This window comes from Rhincodon typus, chromosome 33, assembly GCF_021869965.1.
Source record: "Rhincodon typus isolate 14 chromosome 33, sRhiTyp1.1, whole genome shotgun sequence".
NCBI lineage: Eukaryota > Metazoa > Chordata > Chondrichthyes > Orectolobiformes > Rhincodontidae > Rhincodon > Rhincodon typus.
In genome coordinates, this window is record NC_063364.1 from 16,071,251 (window position 1) to 16,091,479 (window position 20,229).

The 20,229-nt window shown below is 39.0% G+C and overlaps 1 protein-coding gene across 1 annotated transcript in view; it reads left to right on the forward strand.

Moving 5' to 3' along the window:
• Positions 1–6: 6 nt before the first annotated feature.
• The window catches only part of LOC109914375 (cingulin-like protein 1), a gene marked incomplete at its 5' end in the record, with an annotated part of 59,133 nt that continues 38,910 nt past the window's right edge, over positions 7–20,229 (forward strand). Inside the window, 6 exons of the mRNA XM_048615722.1 lie at positions 7–186; positions 838–942; positions 5,846–5,998; positions 7,162–7,332; positions 16,504–16,665; positions 17,295–17,384. Of these exons, the coding sequence (XP_048471679.1) occupies positions 7–186; positions 838–942; positions 5,846–5,998; positions 7,162–7,332; positions 16,504–16,665; positions 17,295–17,384 (861 nt within the window). The remainder of the gene's footprint in view (positions 187–837; positions 943–5,845; positions 5,999–7,161; positions 7,333–16,503; positions 16,666–17,294; positions 17,385–20,229) is intronic.

Sequence of the window (20,229 nt, forward strand, 5' to 3'; positions counted from 1 at the left end):
GAACAAATTGTAGCTAAACAAGCAAAGGACACTGCAGAGGATCATGTGAAACACCTCATGGATGAAAATGAGACCCTGAAGAGAAAAATTGCAGAATTACTGAATGAAATCAGTGACCTCAATCACATGGTTTCTAACATGAAGATGGAAGAGAGCAGGTTGAGGGATAAACTTGCATGTCTGGAGGTAATGCAGTTACAGAGATGTTGTTTATATCTATAACCTCTGTTTGTTTTGCTCCTTTATCTGAAGATCCAATGTATTAATTTCATACAGTATAGAGTTTCAGCAACTTTGCTGAGGGAGTAGTTCTTTGCCATCAAGTCTGTATATTGCTTAAGATAGATCAGAAATGCCCTATTAATGAAGGTAAGAGACAACAGTTTAATGTTTACCATTGCTGCTGAGCAATGCAGTGAGAAGGCAAAAGAGGTACCAAGCCGTACATCACTGGAGTGCAGTATAGAGCCTACTCATGCTATTGCTGGTCCTTGGAAACGAAGCCAGTTACTGCTGGAGGATTGAAAGTTCCAGGCCTCACCCATTCCACAAACCCAAAAGGATAGCGAGCAATCAACAAAGCCCCAACTCAGACCATTCAGAAACATGCCAATACAAAAGCTTTGCCATATTTGACACCACTCGGTTTCAGAAGAACTGACAGTGATCACACAAACAATGGGCCAATGCATATTTTTACCCAGTTATGAATAGTTGAGTCACAGGAAGTGGTTTGGGGCAGTTGCCACCAAGGTGTAGTGGGGAAAGCAGCTTTTGGTCTCTTTTAACTGGGATTCAGAGATAACCTTAAAATCTGTTCCACCATAACTTTTGCAGAAAGAGAAGCAGCAGCTGGAAGTTGCCTTGAGAGAAATTGGAGACCAAGAACAGGACATTTCATTCGCAAAAAGAGCTTTGGAGATCCGGTTGGAAGAAGTCCAGGTATTTAGTTGAGCTGTAAGCAATGCACGAATAAACAAAAGAACACAAACTTAGTGGGGAGTGAAGAATTTTCTATATTTGGTTATCATCCCAAGCCCTATAAACCTTGGAAGTGTTCTGAGGAAGGGTCACTAGACCCGAAATGTTAACTCTGATTTCTCTCCACAGATGCTGCCAGACCTGCTGTACTTTTCCTGCAATTTCTGTTTTTGTTCCATAGGAACAAAACGTTGGCCTTAGTACTATGCAGTGGGCTAATGGGCATGGACGCTAAAATAGGAAACGGTGGTGTTCCCGTCTAGTATTTTATGTGAAATACCAGGCACTTGATAAATATAATTCCTGAATAATGGACGAGAAATTCCATGTTTCTTAATCTGAAAGAAGTCAATTGAAGACCTACCATGGTCAATCCATTGGCCAGAAAGTAACCATTAAGCTGGTTAAGGACTTTGTCTCCTTCCTCCTCTGGGCTGTGGCTCCCAGTGCCATTTGCTTGACCACTATTGAATCCTGAATTGTGCTGATAATGGGATCAGCATCAATGATCAGGAAGCATTCCGATCAGCAAAACTGACCAAATGATTAACATAATTCAGTGGTCTTTTCCTGTCAGGAGGACTGATTGTCAAGTCTCTAACAGGCTCCTTAATGACTCAAAAATTCGGAATTTTTTCTCTCAGAAATATTTACACAGATACTTATCACACAGTGTTTATGGGAAATACTTCAGGAGCAGAAGTATGTCTTGTCGTAGGATTGCTACCTATTTAAATACAGAAATTGTACTTGTAAAAGCTGCTGGTTAATTAGTGACCAGTTGTACAATACATTTATGATATGGAACTGCTTACTAAAGTGGTTCTGCAAAACCAGCTCTTAATGATATGGTATCTGCACTTTTCTTAGAACAACTGAGCGAATGTATAATTTAAAGTTGCAGTTTGAGAATCTACAGGTTCTTGTATTCTTCATCCTGTGCTTGCTGCTAGTGCTTTGACATCTATAAATCAAACTGGTGTAATCATTCACCCCACCCCCTCAAAAAAAAGTGTAATGGAAGATTCTGTGACTTTAAAAGCTTCTTTGATCATTGCTTCTGTACAGACATTGGTGGTCATCTTTCAGGAATCACTGGAGTCAGGGAGGGTGAACCAGAGAATTGGAAAATGGCTAATGTAACACCTCTGTTTAAGAAGGGAGCAAGGCAGAAGATGGGAAATTATAGGCACGTTAACTTGACCTAGATCATTGGCAAGATTTTGGTGTCCATTATTGAGGATACGATTGTGGAGTGCTTGGAAGTGCATGGTAAAATAGGGTTGAGTCTGCACAGCTTCGTTAAGGGGAGGTCATGACTGACAAATCAGTTACAATTCTTTGAGGAGGTAATGAGCAAGTTAAACAAAGGAGAGCCAGTGATTATAATGTATTTGGATTTCTAGAAGGCCTTTGACAAGGTGCTGCACAGGAGGCTGCTGAATAAGATAGGAGCTCATGGTGTTAGGGGCAAGGTACAGACATGTATTGGCTGACTGTCAGAAGGCAGAGAGTTGGGATAAAGGATGGCACTCAGTGACTAGTGGAATTCTGCAGAGGTCAGTGTTGGCACCAAAACTATTCATGTTATACATTAACAATCTGGACAAAGGAACTGAGCTATGTTTGCAGATATCACAAAGAGAGGTGGAGGAATTTATAGTGTTGAGGAAGTGGAAAGGCTGCTGAAGAACTTGGATAGGCTAGGAGAGTGAGCAAAGAAGTGGCAGATGGAAGACAATGTGGAAAGATGTGAGGTTAAGCACTTTGATAGGAAGAAAACAGAAAAGGGGGGAAAAGCTTTGGAAATCTGAAGTACAAAGGGACTTGAGAGTCCTGGTTCAGGGATCTCGTAAGGTTAACACGCAGATTCCATTGGCAGTTAGGAAGGCAAATGCAATGCTAGCATTCACTTCAAGAGGGCTAGAATACAAGAAAGCTCTGGTCAGACCACATTTGGAATAGTGAGCAGTATTGGGCACTGTATCTATGGAACGATGTCCTGGCCTTGGAGGGAGCTCAGAACTGGTTTACAAGAATGATCCCAGGAAAGAGGGGTATGACAGCGAGGCTTATCAGATGAGAGTTGAGGACTCTGCGTCTGTACTCGATAGAGTTTAGAAGGATAAGGGACAATCTGATTAAAACTTACAGAATACTGAGAGGCTTGGATAGAGTATTAAGATGTTTCCACTAGTAGGACAGACTAGGACCTAAGAGCATAGCATCAGAGTGAAGGGATGACGCTTCAGAACTGAGATGAGGAGGAATTTCTTCAGCCAAAGGGTGGTGAACCTGCGGAACTCATTGTCAGAGAAGGCTGTGGAGGTCAAGTCATTGAGTGTATAGGTTCTTGATTAGTAGGAGGATCAAGGGTTATGGGGAAAAGGCAGAGAATGGGGTTGAGAAACATAATGGTCATGATCGAATGGTAGAGCAGATGCAACAGGCCGAATAGCCCAATTCTGCTGCTGTGGCTTAATGTCTTATGGGACTAGTGATAAACAACATCCTTTGTTGAATTCCTCTCATGTTAACTACACTCACTGTTGCTGCTTGCCCTGTGTACAGATTACTTGAGTTGTCTGCCTATCTAGTCTACTCCAATATCTTTCAGTATGGTCAGCAGCTTAATCCAATCAACCTAGCTGAATGCTTTGGCAAAATCTGCAAAACAAATATAATTCCTGTCCAAATTCAACTATATTTACTCATTCATCTCAATATCAATTACTTTTCTCGTCCTTCTTCCTCCCTAGGATCCAAAATGGTCAGCTCTGATGTAGTGGTGTGCCTTCATCTTCACTATTTTTGTTATAATTTTTAATACAACCAACTTCAGCATGCTTTCGGCTTCCTTCTTTATGAGCTTCTTATTGTCTGCATGAAGTCCTCGGCCAATCTCCAAATTTCAAACAAATCTTCGCATAGTTCAGTAAACACTGACATTATGCATTTGTTTAGCCAGTATAAAATCAGTTTGATGTACATGTTTTTCTGGTAATTAATCTAAAACAAATATGAAGTATTAGCCATGGAGCAAAATATTTGTCAATGGAAAGCAAGATTGAACAACAGAAACTTTATAGGAAGATTTAAGACGCAGCGAATTTGCTTCGCCGAAAGTTGTGTGGAAGGGGTGAGCTTGTGGGGATGTAAAATGAGGGCCAATGGACTGTGTTATTTTGAGATAAAATCAGAGAGGTTTCTGCCTGGCTTAATACATATTTAGGCATTTCCCTGTGCATTGATCCCTTAAGCATCAGGTTTCAAAGAACTGAAATAATTTGAGACCCACATATTCCTTCCACAATGGACACTGTTTAGTCTTAGAGCACTTGCAGAGCTCCTAAGCTGATGACACAATGAGATAGCATTGTCCTGGCTAGCTAAGAAGCAAACAAAGTCACACCCAGATTCCATCTGTTTCACTTACCAATAAACGAATGATTAGTTATCTATTAGCTGATCTTGCAGTTGTTTGGAAATGATGAAACAGTGTGATAGAACAGTTGAGGGTTACTGGACTTTGTACTCCTCAAAGCCTGTACGCCATCTAGAAGGCACAAGTCAGGAACATGATCAAATTCTTTCCACTTGTTTGAGTGAATGCAGCTCCAGCAGCACTCAAGAAGCTCAACAACATCCAAAACAAAGCAGCCCGTTTAGTAGGCTATTCATTGAGGCTGTCAATTACTCATCTACGTTTCAACATTCATGTCCTCCGTTACCAGTGCAAAGTAACATTAAAGTATATTATCTGCAAGATGCACTGCAGCAATCCACCAAGCCTCCTTAAATAGCATCTTCCAAACTCCTGTCCCCTACAGCCAAGAAGACCAAAGGTAATAGATACATGGAAACACCACCATCTGCAAGTTCCCCTCCAAATCACACGCCATCCTGACTTGTATCTGCATCACTGTTCCTTCACTGTTGCTAAGTATAAATGCTGGAACTCCCTGGAACTGGAGTCTCTACACCACAAAGACTGAAGCAGTTTAAAAAGTTCACCACTAACTTCTCAAGTACAAGTAGGGATGGAGGATAAATGCCAGTTTTGCCAACAATGCTGATATCCCAAGATCAAATGGTCAAAAACTGTGATTACATTACCTGCTGCATGGAGAGTAGTGCTAATTATAAATGTGTGTTAGGATTGGTCCAGTTATGGCTCATCTGTGAGAAACTCTCCATGCTGAGGCCTGGTCTTCCCCCACAGACTTCCCTGGTGAAGTCCATGTGTCATCCTTCTGTTTTAGTTAGAAACCATTTTATGGAATCCTGGAACAAAAACAAAGTTGCTGGAAAAGCTCAGCAGATCTGGCAGCATCTGTGAAGGAAAAAACAGAGTTAGCGTTCGGGTCTGGTGACCCTTCCTCATAACTTCCTATGGAATCCTGTTGGCTTCTCATGATGTATTTGGCTGTCTCTGATTGCCTTCTCCTTCTCATTGCTCCTTGGCCCAGACTTCTAACATTGAATCCTATGTTGACCAGAGATAACAAGAACTCCTGTGTAGTTTTACATCTCATTTACCTTTCTGCATGATAGTGACCTTCTCTACTACTTGAATGTCAGGTTTTAATGAGATGTTTTATATGCACTTAATTTCAAAAGTGAATCCACAATATTGCACGAGGTAAGTTTATACAGTCGCACCTTGGTATAAAACAGAACTTGTGATAGTATGTGTAAAAAGCAGTAAAATATACAAGTAATTTCTTTGTGTTGTGTGGGCAGCCCATTACCCAGTTTTAGTCCATCAGAAACAATTCGTCCACAATAGCACTTAATTTGCAAATGCAGTAACCCTTAATGTAACAAATTGTTTTAGCTACTTGATGACTGTCTCATTCTGCAGAGAAGCCTCAATAACCGATCACAGGAGTATGAAGACGTAAAGGAAAGACTTGATTCAGAAATAGCTCAGAAGGATCTTTTGAAGAAAATGAAGAATGAAATGGAGGTCAAGAAAAGGCAGTTGGAGAAGATGATTGAGAAACTTGAGAAAGAGGTTGGATCCTTTATTTCAACACTGCACAAGATCATTTTGTTTGTATCCAATGAATGTTACTCTTTAATAATTCATGGTAGGAGGATAACTTCCTGCTTCATAACCCTGCTAAAATAATCAGTCAGTTAAGAGTTAATTCAAGTATGACATTGCTGTATTCATCCAGTTAATGTCAGCTCTTTCAAAGAAATGTTAAAATAATAAAATGCTAAATGAAATAACATTTTAAATTTATTTCAAATAATCAAATTGTTAAACAAATCACCTAAATGCAGTAGTATGCACTGGAAGTACATTTTTATTGTAAAACTCTGCACTCATCATAAGGTGTACCTATGTTACTTCCTTGTTTAGAGGGTGGGGAGGTGACATTATCATGTGTCATGCATGTGCTTGAGCGTGCACAATATAGTGTTCCAGATTTTAAAGAAAACCTGCCAGCCCAATGTGTGCAGCCAATTTAACCAGGCTGGAACAATTATGGTGCTTTGGATAATGTCTCAGGAGGGATATGGTTTCCTTTGAAGAAGGTAGGGGGAATCAGTCCCAGATTTTTGTTCACCTCCTAGTGACAGTGCTGCAGCACCAGCAAAGGCCAGAATTAGACCCAATCACCAGCCTGCCCTTCTAGTCTGGAGAACAAATAAGTGAAAAGGGGGAGTTGGCAAAGAGCCAGTTTTGCTTGTGGTGTGAAAATGTGCTTTGAGATATGCCTTTCTGTTGAAGGAAGTAACATCCTGTGATTCTTGCTGCATTTGCAAATTAGAACTTTTCCTTATTTTCAAATTGTGGGGCTAAGCAACTTAAGTTGTATGCAGAGACTAGAAGAACTGAGATTGTTCTCCTTAAAGCTGAGGATATAAATGGGAGATTTAAGATAGGGATTTCGAATTATAAGTGTTTTCAATAGAGTAAATAAGAAGAAATGCATAACAGCAGATGGTCGGAAACCAAAGGACACTGTCACAAAAGCTAGAGTGGAGAAGAGGATAATTTTTCTTATGACGGTGAATTGTTATGACTTTAAAAGGTGGTAGGATGCGATTCAGTAGTGACTTCCAACAGGGAGTTCATTTTTTTTCTCTCTTGAATGTTTTAAAGAAATGCTCCTTTATCTTCTTCCCCTTCCCCCACTTCCATCTCACTGCTGTTACCTTATGCAGATGGCTGAGATGAGTCAGGATTCTCAGAGGTCAAACCTTGATCTGCGGAAGGAGCTTGATGAGTACAAGGAAAAGAATCGCAGTCAACTGAATGTCCTGCAGCAGCAACTGAAAACTAAAGCCCTGGAGGCTGAGAACTCTCAACTAATAACCAAGAAACTGCAGGATGAGGTAATGTTAAGATAACTGTGTTTATTTAACCTTTAGCCAATAACCTTTGACCAAAGACTTCTAAAGAAAGTTAAATTCAGTGGAAAGTTAATCAGCTTTTGTGCTTATTTGAAACACAACACAGGAAACTGATTGTATTAGTAAAATTAAATTTTAGAATTGCTTATTTGGACCCAAAGTTCATTTGATAGAAAGAATATTGGAAAAGTATATTTGCTGTTTACATAATTCCCTTGTCAAAGCTAGTAGTGTATTATTGAGTTTCTGAAATGAACATTCTATTATTTAGAAATCATTTGCAACTTCAATTCCATTTTATTGTAATGAGTTTTCAATAGATTTAACAATGGAAAAGCAATTATTAGCATTCCTACCTAATACTCAAATCATTTTTGTATTTAAAAACTCCTTCATTTGGTGGGTTTATTTCCACACAAAACATTTATTTTTAACTATTTCAGAATTTGTAGACTTGTAGCTTCTGTTGGTTTAGAACGCTCAGATTTCTCTGCTGTCTGTTAGAGAAGGAAAGAGTACATTAAAGAAGAAACCTTACACATTTCAGCAAGGCATTCAGCAGGGTTCTTCACGGTAGACTGGTTAGCAAGGTTAGATCACACGGAATACAGGGAGAGCTAGCCATTTGGATACAGAACTGGCTCAAAGGTAGAAGACAGAGGGTGGTGGTAAAGGTTGCTTTTCAGGCTGGAGGTCAGTGTCCAGGGGTGTACCATAAGGATCGGTGCTGGGTCAAATGCTTTTTGTCATTTATACAAATGATTTGGATGTGAACATTGGAGATACAGTTAATAAGTTTGCAGATGACACTAAAGTTGGAGGTGTAGTAGACAGCAAAGATGGTTACCTCAGAGTACAATGGGATCTTGATCAGATGGGTCAATGGGCTGAGGAGTGGTAGATGGAGTTTAATTTAGATAAACGTGAGGTGTTGCATTTTGGAAAGGCAAATCGGGGCGGGACTAATGCACTTAATGGTAAGGTCCTGGGGAGTGTTGCTGAACAAACAGATCTTGGAGTGCATGTTCATAGTTCCTTGAAAGTGGAGTCACAGGTAGATAGGATAGTGAAGAAGGTGTTTGGTATGCTTGCTTTTATTGGTCTGTGCATTGAGTACAGCAGTTGGGAGACCATGTTGCGGCTGTGCAGGACATTGTTTTGGCCACTTTTGCGGTAAAGTGTGCAATTCTTGTCTCCCTCCTATAGGAATGATGTTGTGAAACTAGAAAGGGTGCAGAAAAGATTTATGAGGATGTTACCAGATCTGGAGGGTTTGAGCTATAGAGAAGGGCTGAATAGGCTGGGGCTATTTTTCCCTGAAGCTTTGGAGGCTGAGGGATAACCTTATAGAGGGTTATAAAATCATGAGAGGCATGGAAAAATAGCTACGGTGTTTTGCCCAGGTGGGGAGTCCAAAACTAGAGGGCATAGGGTTAAGGTGAGAGGGGAAAGATTTAAAAGGGAACGAAGGGACAGCTTTTTCAGGCAGAATGAGATGCCAGAGGAAGTGGTGGGGGCTGATACAATTACTTTTGTTTAAAAGGCATTTGGATGGCTTTATGAATAGGAAGAGCTTAGAGGGATATGGGCCAAATGCTGACAAATGAGACTAAATTTATATAGGATATCTGGTCAGCATGGATGAGTTGAACCGAAGGGTCTGTTTCCATGCTGTACATCTTCATGACTCTATGACCCTATTTAGGAATTGGTCAGCCGTGGACAAATGGTGAATTTTTGCTCAATAAATTATATTTATATAGCACCTTTGGTATGGAAGGTGTTCTGAGGTACTTCACAGTAGTGTTATCAAATAAAATTTGACATTGAGCAACATCGGGAGCTATTAAGGTCGATAGTTTGGTCAGACAGATGAATGGAAGTATCTGGGATTGGGCATCGTGTACCGACATGGCAGCAGAGAGGAAATGGAGTAGGAATAAACAGGTCATTTTCTGAGTGGCCGCCACTATTTAGTGGGGTACCGCAGGGATCAGTGCTTGGACCCCAGCTATTCCCATTATATAATGATGATTTAGATGAGGGAACTAAATGTTATATTTCCAGGTTTTCAGATGACACAAAGCCAGGTGGGAGGGTGAATTGTGAGGATGATGCAGCGATGCTTCAATGTGTTTTGGATATGTTGAGTGAGTCGGCAAACGCTTGGCAGATAAGTATAATGTGGACAAATGTGAGTTTATCCTCTATGATAGTGAAAATAGGAAGAAAGCTTATTATCTAAATGGCAGTAGATTGGGAAGTGGAGAGGTTCAGTGATACCTGGGTGCCCTTGTACATTAGTCGCTGATAGTAAGCATGTAGGTGTAGCAGGCAGTGATGACGGCAAATGGTATGTTGCTCTTCATAGCAGCGGTTTTGACTACAACAGCAGGGATGTCTTCCTGCAATTGTACAGGGTTTTGTGAGACTACACCTCGAAAATTATGGTCTTGTTATCTTAGCAACAATGTTTTGGCTGTGGAGGGAGTGCAACGAAGGTTTAATAGACTGATTCTTGAGTTGGCAGAACTGATGTATAATGAGAGACTAGATCAGTTAGGACTACATTCACTAGAGTTTAGAAGATTGAGGAGGATTTTAGAAACCTAAAAATTCTAACAGGATTAGTCAGGATGAATGCAGGAAGGATATTCCTGATAACCAGGTGTCACTGTCTAAGGATGCAGGTTAGGCCATTTAGGACTGAGATGAGGAGAAATTTCTTGACTCTGAGTAGTGAGCCTGTGGAGTTCTCTGCCACAGAAAGCAGTTGAGGCTGAAGCATTAAATGTTTTCAAAAGGGAGTTAGACATTGCTCTTGGGAATCAAAGGGTAACAGGCAAAAGTGGGAACCGGGGCCTGAGTTGGATGATCAGCCATAGCCATGTTGAATGGCGGAGCAGGCTGAATGACATACCCCTGTTATTTTCTGTATTTCCAATTTAAAGAGCTGCTTAAAGGATGAGGTAGAGAAGCAGAGAATTAGGAGGGAATTGCTGACCCTGCAAAGGTATAGCTGCCAACAATTGCGTGACTAACAACAGGAATAATTAATAGGAAGTTGTTGGAATCGAGGAGGTTAGAGAAGGAAGGAGTGAAGTCATGAAGGACTTCAAAACTGGAATGACAATATTGGACCTGATTTGTGGCTTAACTGGGAGCCTCTGTAGGTCAGTGTGTCACAGATGTGTTTCGGTGACTTTGTGCAACTTGGTCACGGACAGCAGAGTTTTGGTGGTCCTCAAATTTATTATTAATTCATTGGATGTGGTTATTGATGCCAGGCCAGCATTTATGCCCCATCCCTAATCGCTCAGAGGGAAGTTAAGAGTCAACCATATTGTTGTGGGTCTGGAGTCATGTGTAGGCCAGACCTGGTAAGGATGGTGGATTCCTTCTCCAGAAGGTGTTTGTGAACTAGGTGGGATTTTCCAACAATCAACAATGGTTTTATGGTCATCATTAGACTCTTAATCCTGCCATAACAAAAATCTGGAATTTGAACCTGGATCCCCAGAACATTACCTGGGTCTGTAGATTAATTGTCTAGCGATAATACCAGTAGGTCATTGCATCCCTTACAGACGTGCATGATGGGAGATTGCACAATCAGGTATGGATGAGGCTTTCAGCATTCAATGACCTGAGGTGGAGTTGAATAATGTTATATAGGTGAAGCTCTGTACTGAGAGCGTGGGTGTGTGGTCTGAAGCTTGTTTCTGTGTCAGAAATGGTGCTATTATTGAAACAAGATAGTAGGAACTGCAGATGCTGGAGAATCTGAGATAACAAGGTGTAGAGCTGGATGAACACAGCATCAGAGGAGCAGGAAGGCTGACATTTCGGGCCTAGACCCTTCACTTGTTGGTATGGGTGGTATTTGAAACACTGCAACAGGCCTCGCTATCGTTCGGAAAAATGTGATCCAATGGCTGTCTTGTATGAATCAGGGGCAGAACCACATCCAGGCTCAGGCAATGCCAAGCAGAGAGATAAAGTCATTGTCTAGAGAATGAGTTTGTAATGGAGACAAAAGACAATGGCTTCAATAAACCTTTAAAAAATAAACTTTTTCACATTGTGAAATGTAAAAGGCAGGGATAAACTTTTCAGCAAAAGATTTACAAGCATTCTTTCAAAAGAACCATTCATTCTACACCCCCTTTTCCTCTTAATTTGTCAAATAATAAATATTAACTTCCATTAAAACTTATCCAGATGAGGAATTTGTATTGTCCAAAGAACAGCTTCAAAATGCCGGATGTGTTGAGTAAAAATACTTAATTTCCTTTACAATTTAAGTTTAACAAACATAGTCTTATACATTATTTATAATAATGAATCCCAAAACTGTCCAGTGATTTCCTACTAAACGCAATGGAAATGATGACTAATGGTTAAAGCATTATAAAAGTCATACTTGAGAACTTTAGGTCCCTTTGCTGGAAAATTTTCTGTTGTAATCAATTAGCTTCAGAGCAAACTGGTTGCTTTGTGGAATTCTTTAATCATAGCCATGTGATATTAAAATGAGCTAGCTCTCCTGCAGTCCACTGTAAGATTTAAAAGGTAGCCCTATTGCATCCAGAGTCTCCTCGTTTCATTTACAAATTGGTTTTTGGTGTCAAATGTGACTCAGTAGTCTTGCCTTTTTCAGCTTGTTTCCAGAGATCGATATTTCAGTACAGCACTGAAGCTGTGCTGCACTGCCAAAGTGATATTTTTTGGATGAATTTTCCAACTGAGACTCTGGTTGCCTGGTCGGATTCCAAGGCACTTTTAGAACAATGCCCAGGGATTCTGCTGACATTTGCCTCATTATATTTATGGGACCTTCATGTATGTACATTTGGTACTGCATTTCCTGACAGTGATATCATTTCAAAAGTACCAGTACTTTATTGGTTGCAAAACATATTGTGTGTCCTAATATCGTGAAAGCCACCATAAAAAGGTTTTATTTTCGTTTTCTTTTGACATCCCCAGTAGCCACCTAAACTGATAGTTCCAAAGAGGGTCATGTTGGTCTCTAATCTTTAACTCTGTTCCTGCTTGGTTTCTGCAGCATTTTCTGCTTTGATTTCAAAGAATGGTAGTATCAAGGCTTCATGTTTCTGCTTAGGGAATTTTCTCTCAAATAATGCTGCTATTTGGTGTTCTGTTGTGTAAATACAGAACTGACAGTAGCTCACCAAACTGGGATTGCAGAAAATTGCTGTGTAATTTCCCCAATCTTTCTCCCTTCCCAACTACCAGGTTGCATTCATAAGATCTCATATTATTAACTTGCTTCCAGTTCACCCTATTATGTCTAATAATAAATAAAATAAATAAATAAAATAATAAATAAAAAATACCCTGCATTATCTGGTTCAGACTAGTTGGGAGATGACAGCTCAATCATATTCACTGGTATTTCAACAAGAATCTTTAAGATCACAATTCAAAAATATGTATAGCTGCATTTTGAAACATTTTGAAGTATCTTTACGTTTCTAATTAACCAGTTACTTCACTGTATCCAGACATTGTCATATGTAATTTTATATTTTCTGAATATAAGAAAACAACTAGTTATAAGGATGACACAGTGTGGAGTTAGAGGAACACAGCAGGCCAGGCAGCATCAGAGGAGCAGGAAAGCTGACGTTTCAGGTCAGGACCCTTCAAATTTTATCAAACCGAAAATCTACTTGAGGGAGATTGCAGTGTCATTTACTAGATTATTAATCTTGAGAAAGTTGAGGGATTCTGTAAATTTTCACACTTACCCCCTACATATAACGTTCTGAAGGAGCTTGTCAGAATAGTTGCGGAGAGGTTGTTTCACCTTGCGGAGCTATCTCGAACAAAAAGGCATCATCTCAGAGTAAGGAGTCACCTATTTATGACAGAGATGAGGAATTTCTTCCCCCAGAATGTAGTGGATCTGTGGAACTCTTGACTGCAGAGACCTATAGAAGTCATTTAGAATATTTAAGGGTGAGATCAACAGATTTATTAATCCATAAAGGAATCGAAAGCTGTGGGAAAGTGGACTTGAGGATCATCAGATCAACCATGATCTCATTGAAAGATGAAGCAGACTCGATGGATATAGTTTCTGTTAGGATTAAGGATTTGCCAAATGGGTTTTCCCTGTTGAATCTCTGTAAAATTTAGAAATCATTAGAAGCTGTTTTCCAAAAAACAGTTTTCATGGCTATGATCCTGCTTGAGTGGAAGACAAGGCCAAGGCCAAGTGGAAGACAAGGGTGGTGGTGAGTTTGCATTGAACTCAGTTCCCCAGGTTTCTGTGGAGCCATTATCTCAATGCTGTTGCAGGAAGTTGGCGATCTGGGTCTGCTTTTCTGTTCTCTTTGTTTTTTTTCTATGTCGTGGAAGACCAAGCAAAAATACCACAACATCAAGTTACACTGACTTTCTCTTCATAGAGAAGCACCTTCAACTCGCTGCATGCAAATAGATAAATTCATCCATAAACCTGGAAAACTTTATAGATCCTGCTTTTCCAATGCATTTTACAAAGAATGATTTGGAATACTGAGGGGAAATCTATGTACCAATTCTAAAAAAAAGTTTGAACATCAAAAGTGATTAATTATGGAACATTGCTATGAAATACAAAAGGAAGTGAAGCTCACTCCATGATTTAACTTGGGCAGAATGGGATCTAATTCTTTTCTGCATGATTCCCTTGAACCATCTAGCTGCAGTGGCATGGAAAACCATTATTTCTGAGTTTCTATCCCGCTAGAAATCGTTGCCCTCATTCATCCCCTACTGCAGCAGCTCTATCCATGTTCCTGAAAAAATATTGGTAACAACCTTTCAGAGATATCAGGGCTGCTGTTGTCTGACCTGTTGAGTCTTTTTAACCTTATGTGTTTTAATTAAAGAGCTTTACTTGAAACACAAAGCTCTTCTGCAAAAATTGATAAAATGAGTTGTTAAAAGTGAAAAATAAAATAAAGATAAACATCTGTTTAAAACCAAAATATTCATAAATTCACATTGATCATATTTTTAGTGCTAAAATGATCGTTATTAACCAAACTGCCACTGACCTTTTCACCCCAAAACTCTATTGATTTGCGGTTGTTTCCATAACCAGTTTCGTCCCACTGGCCAAGATCATATAACCAAGCTACTATGTATTTACTTCCTTCTATGAAATTCCAGTGTTGGCCCAGATCTTATCTAACGCATCCCTCTCCCTCTCCCACGTCATAAGAGTGGATCTGCTCCTATGATGCTGCTTGGCCTGCTGTGTTCATCCAGCCCTGCACCTTGTTGTCTTAGACAAGATACGTGTCTGTTTTAAATTTGGTTCAATGTTTTTTGAATGAATTTCTAAATTCTAGAATATTCTAATACATTCTAATGAGTAGTGTAGATTTTATCAGAAATAAGTACTAGTGATCATGAAGCTGTAATGTTGAATAAAGTTGATTATGGTGGCCAGGACTGATAAGGTTCCAGTGAAGTGTTGTCATCTTACTGCCATCTTTTGGTTGAAAAAGGGATCTCTGCTGGTGGACGTCATTATTTCAAATTCCATTGTTTTTGTTTCCTCACATCTAATTCATTCATGGGAAATCATGATGTGGAGTGCCACTGTGGGACTAGGGTGGACAAAGTCAGAAGTCACATGACACCAGGTTATAGCCCAACAGGTTTATTTGAAATCACAAGCTTTTGGAGCGCAGCCCCTTCGTCAGGTGAAGTGAGAGAGAAGAGTGCACAGACACAGAGTTGAATGAACACAGCAGGCCAAGCAGCCTTCTTCAGAAAAGGGTCTAGGCCTGAAACGTCAGCCTTCCTGCTCCTCTGATGCTGCTTGGCCTGCTGTGTTCATCCAGCTTTGCACCTTGTTATCTCAGATTCTCCAGCATCTGCAGTTACTGCTATCTCAGACACAGAGTTTATAGGCAGAGAGATCAAAAGATCATACGACTGGTGCAGCTGGAGTGTAGAATAATAAGTCCCCGCAGGTGACCAAGAGTGTTAGATGGTGTGAGTAATGTGTTAATAGCTGAATAATTAGTGGAGGGATGACCTTTAATCCAACTAATTGAGGCAGAGAGATAATTACAAAACATTAAAAATAAGGTGGTGCTGGAGACAAACCAAATGACTGGATTAACATGATAGGTATAAGAGTCGCATGACAAGGATCTAAACTAAGTAATAAGTAATCCAAAACTGTACAAACTAACTAAGGTAGAGAGATCATAATTTATCAAGATGTTTTCAAAACCGGGCAGTAAGGACGGTTTTACAGATACAGAACAGTGTGGTGGTGTCACATGTAGTGCAACACGAGCCCACGATCACAGTTGAGGCCGTCTTCATGGGTACAGAACTTGGCTATCAGTTTCTGCTCGGTGATTCTGCATTCTTGTGTATCTCGAAGTCTGCCTTGGAGGACGCTTACACAAAGATTGGAAGCTGAGTGCCCTTGACCACTGAAGTGTTCCCCAACTCAGTTTATGTTCAGTTGTGTGTATGGGTAAAGGAATACAGGGGTAGATGATGCTGTGCTGGGAATTCCAGTAAGGCTTTCAAACCAGGGAAATGTGCCATGTTGCGCCCAGGAAAGGTGTATATCACCTATTATTCTATTTAATAGTGGCATTTGAGAAGTAATTTTGGCAAAGCTACAGGGAAAACTCATAGCTGTTCTTTGAATATTATCATGGATCATGTTATGTTCATCAAGAAGGTGGAAGAGAGTGGTTTAACATCACATCAAGAGAGAGCCCCTCTGACAGTATAACACTTCCTTATTGCTGCATGGAGTGTCATGCCTAGATTCTCTGTTCAGGTCTCAACAGTAGGGCTTGAACACATCACTATCTGATTCAAAGCCACAGCTAGTGCTTATTTGTGCTCATATAGTTATGAATTACAGGGGACAGTTGACTTCCTTCACATTTAAATTTACTAATATAGCAATAATCACCAAATAACTAGGATTAAAATAGTTTACATTTGAAATACAAAGACTTTAAGCATGTACCAGATCTGATTAGAGAAACATTAGCCTTGCTGTGATTATCCAGGGATGTCTCTTTTTCCTTCAGGTATTCAGCATTTATGGTTTTTATTCAGTAACCTGTTAATATGTTCTGGGGCATTTTGGAACAGATGCGACAAATGCGAGAGGAGTTAGAACACTGTTGCTGTGAACGTGATGAAGCTGTTCTGAAAAGCCAACAACTGAGGCAGAAAGTTAGTGACCTTGAGCTTGACCTTGAAAGTAAAACACAATTCAAGGACGACCGAAATCGACAGATCAAGCAAATGGAGGTGAACAAAAATTAGTGATCAAATTTACTTTTTTGGAAATGTTTTGTTTGCAGTCATATTCAGGAAATCGACCGCAGTTGCGCATCTGACCACATGGCTAACTTCAAAATGGTTCAGATGGTCACTACAATCAAAAAGTTGAAATGACCTTTCAAAAATTGGGTTTTGCCTTCAAAGGGAAATTAAATATTGCTTGGTTTATTTATTATGATGTTAATGATGTTTAGAAAACTGAATGTATGAAATATGCATTAAGATTATAATCCTAGAGAACTGTTTCAGATCAAACAAAATGGTGCCAATTTAATTGAATAATTAAATGGTTAATCTCTTAATGTTAATAAAGTATAACCTTTCTATTTCTAACAGCATTTTGTGCAGATTTGCATCATTAATTGATTTAAAATATTTAAGCTTTTTTGAAAAACTAAGGGTTGATGCAATGCAGACTTGACTCGTTTGTTCTGTACCTCCAGTCTAAAGAATTTTACACTGAGCATTTTTGTACACTAACAGCCATTGTTGAAACGTAATGCATCATAGCTGTGTAAAAGGGGAAAACAGTTTTATGAGAACAGCAGTTGTTATTTCTGAGCCACTATACACCTCAATCTGATTTATGTTCACAGGATAAATTGGCAGAAATGGAAATGGAACTGGATGAAGAGAGAAGCAACTCAGACCTTCTGACGGATCGCATCAGTAGAGACAGAGAACAGGTAACTAAATCAGTTAGACAAACTGGACAATAGGTTAGGCTTTGTTGAAATTGATTGGTTTGTTGACACTGCTGCCCAATCTGCAGCATAAGAATTGATATGAAACAAGGAACAATTACAAGCCAGCAACAAAGTAAAATATGGACAAATTAAGTCAACAAGATAGTGGTTCCTTCAATAATTGGCAAAATTTCTGGACATTAAACATCTAACCATTGTAATTGGGATATCTGCAGGCTTGCCATCCATAAAAATGTACAAACAATTGTTTATAATTCATGATGTATTTTACCACTGGCAGTGTCAGTGTATGACTTTAATAAATATTTACTGCCAGAACAAAATACTGATCTCCTGCCTTTGGTCTCACTCATAAATACAACTGACCATACCTCTCTCATTCTGACCAGTTTGTTTACAGCTCGGAGAGATGTGACTAAATATATCAGTTCCTCTTCTCCATCATAAATTCACATAGCTATCAAAATACTCTCATAAGAACAAGAGCAAGCCATTCAGCCTTTGAATGGGTTATATCATTCAATCAGATCATGACCCTGTCTCCCTGCTTGTACAGATGTACAATATTCCCAAATGCATGGAGTTGCATAACCATGCAAAACTAGACCATAACTCCATCTACACGTCTTGGTTTCGAGACCCTTAATATCCCTGGAATAGAAATTATAAATAGCCCAGCTTTACTGCACACTTTCTAGAAGAGAATTAATCTCTGCATTCTCCATGTATTGTATTATTCAGAAAGCAGCGTTGTGTAAGGCCAAAGAAATGTGGAGTACGTTGCAAGCTGCTCAGTATTGCATTATCCTGAAACCAGCTTTTTCCTTGCAGCAAAGTAATTTTGTATAATAGGGGATTGTTCAGTTTCAGGTTCAGTAGCCTTTTGGATTTTAAGTGCCATCTCAGATCATGTCACTTTTGCACTTACCTGTTCTACCTTGTGTGTTGTTTTAAGTCCTCTGGTAATAATGGGTTATATACATGTTTGAATTGACTGGTGTGAATTGGTAATGAGGATACCTGTCATTGATGCTGTATCAGTTACAGCTTGTACAATCTACGAGTGAAAAGCTCCATTTCAGTCTACTAGCAATCTCCGTTTTCATTGACTGCTATTGTTTGGGAAGGTTGAATAGATAGCAGTCCCATAGCCAAAAATACTAACTAATTGTACGCATATCATCTGTCCTAAGACTGAATTATTGCTTAGGCCACAACATTAGAGCTTTTTGTTCCCACAAAATATTGTTTTGAAATACTATATTCTTTTGAAATATCAAAGGCGAAACAATTTATTCACTCATAACAAAATGATCAAATTGGTTGGTGTTATTTTATAAAGTGAAGCCAACATCCATCCAAATGATTTCATGCATCATTTCAGAACTGTTCTTTCCCTTGATTTGTTGCCAACTCTTAGGAAAAAATGTTCACGAGCTACAGAATTTTGCAACATGTTTCTCTCATTTGATCTTTCTGGCATGTGATTAAAAGAGACCTTTTAACTTCCACCACCAATAAGTTTTTAAATTTGAAAACTCTGGAAAGGGCTTTATTTTCTTATTTCTTAGCACTTCATGTTTAGTTGATACTTTTGTTTCTCAACAATAACGATTGCTATAAATGGAATCGTACTTAATATCCGTCGGTTTATAAATTGATGTAAATCATTTTCAATCTTTCTTTGGATAAGAGTTTACTTGCCCTAACCATTTTTTTAATGCCAACATTGAATTTAAAACAATTGCTTGCCGTTTTTTTTTATATTCATGATCTACTATACTTTGTATATTGACATTCGATGGTGTTTCAACATTTTCTTACTTTGGCAATGTTCTGCAGCTTTTCCACCATCGTCTGTGTGACATGAATGGATTTATTTTTGTCTTTACTGTGTCTGAAGCTAAATTATTTTAAAAATGGAAGTTGCAGTTCATTGGAAACTAAACTGTGAGGGACGTCTGTCTTGTCTAGAATATATCCATTGAAACTGCGAAGGCAATGCATTTTGATATGCCAATATGTTAATGAATAAAGCTTTCAAATCTTGACATCCCATTGACACACTTCCTGACAATCTTTATCATTTTGTTCAGCAATTGATACATATTAAACATTAGCTGATCCACTTTTTAGAATTTACTTAGAGTTTCACAGCAACTTTGCCCAACACATCAATGCTGATGCTTATGCTGCTCATAAGCCCCCATCCACCACACTCCATCTCACTCAATCAACATATTTCTTTTATACTTTATATACTGTACAACCTTTTCTGTAAATGTATTTCATGCTATTTACCTCAGTCACTGCATATGGTTGTGGTTTTTGCATTCTTACAGATACAGTCTTTAAAATGAGATATAAAGCATCATCTCTGTCTCCCTGCTTGTATAAATGTTTAATATTCCAAAATGTATCGAGTTATACAACCATATAAAAAGTGTTCAGTTTGTACGTTTCCACATTCATTGAGTTAATATTTACAAGTGACAGAAAATAGTTGGAATTAAGGAACAATTAGATCATTTTGTGAGGCCATTGTCAGGATCTTATTGGAGACAAGCATGAGTTGGTTGGAAGGGGTGCTGTTAATGTTAAGGTCCTGAATTTCTGACCTATCTTTGTTACTTTTGAACCTCCATGCTGGTAAGCATCTTGTAAAATGACTGTTAGCCACCTCAATTTTACCACGGGCATATTTATGCTGGTGAGAATTAATAATTTTCTGTAATGTAACAGTGCTGCCACAAAGAAATTACTGGTATAATAAGGTATATAAAATAGACAATAAATGCATGAAATGTAATAGTATTAGTACTAA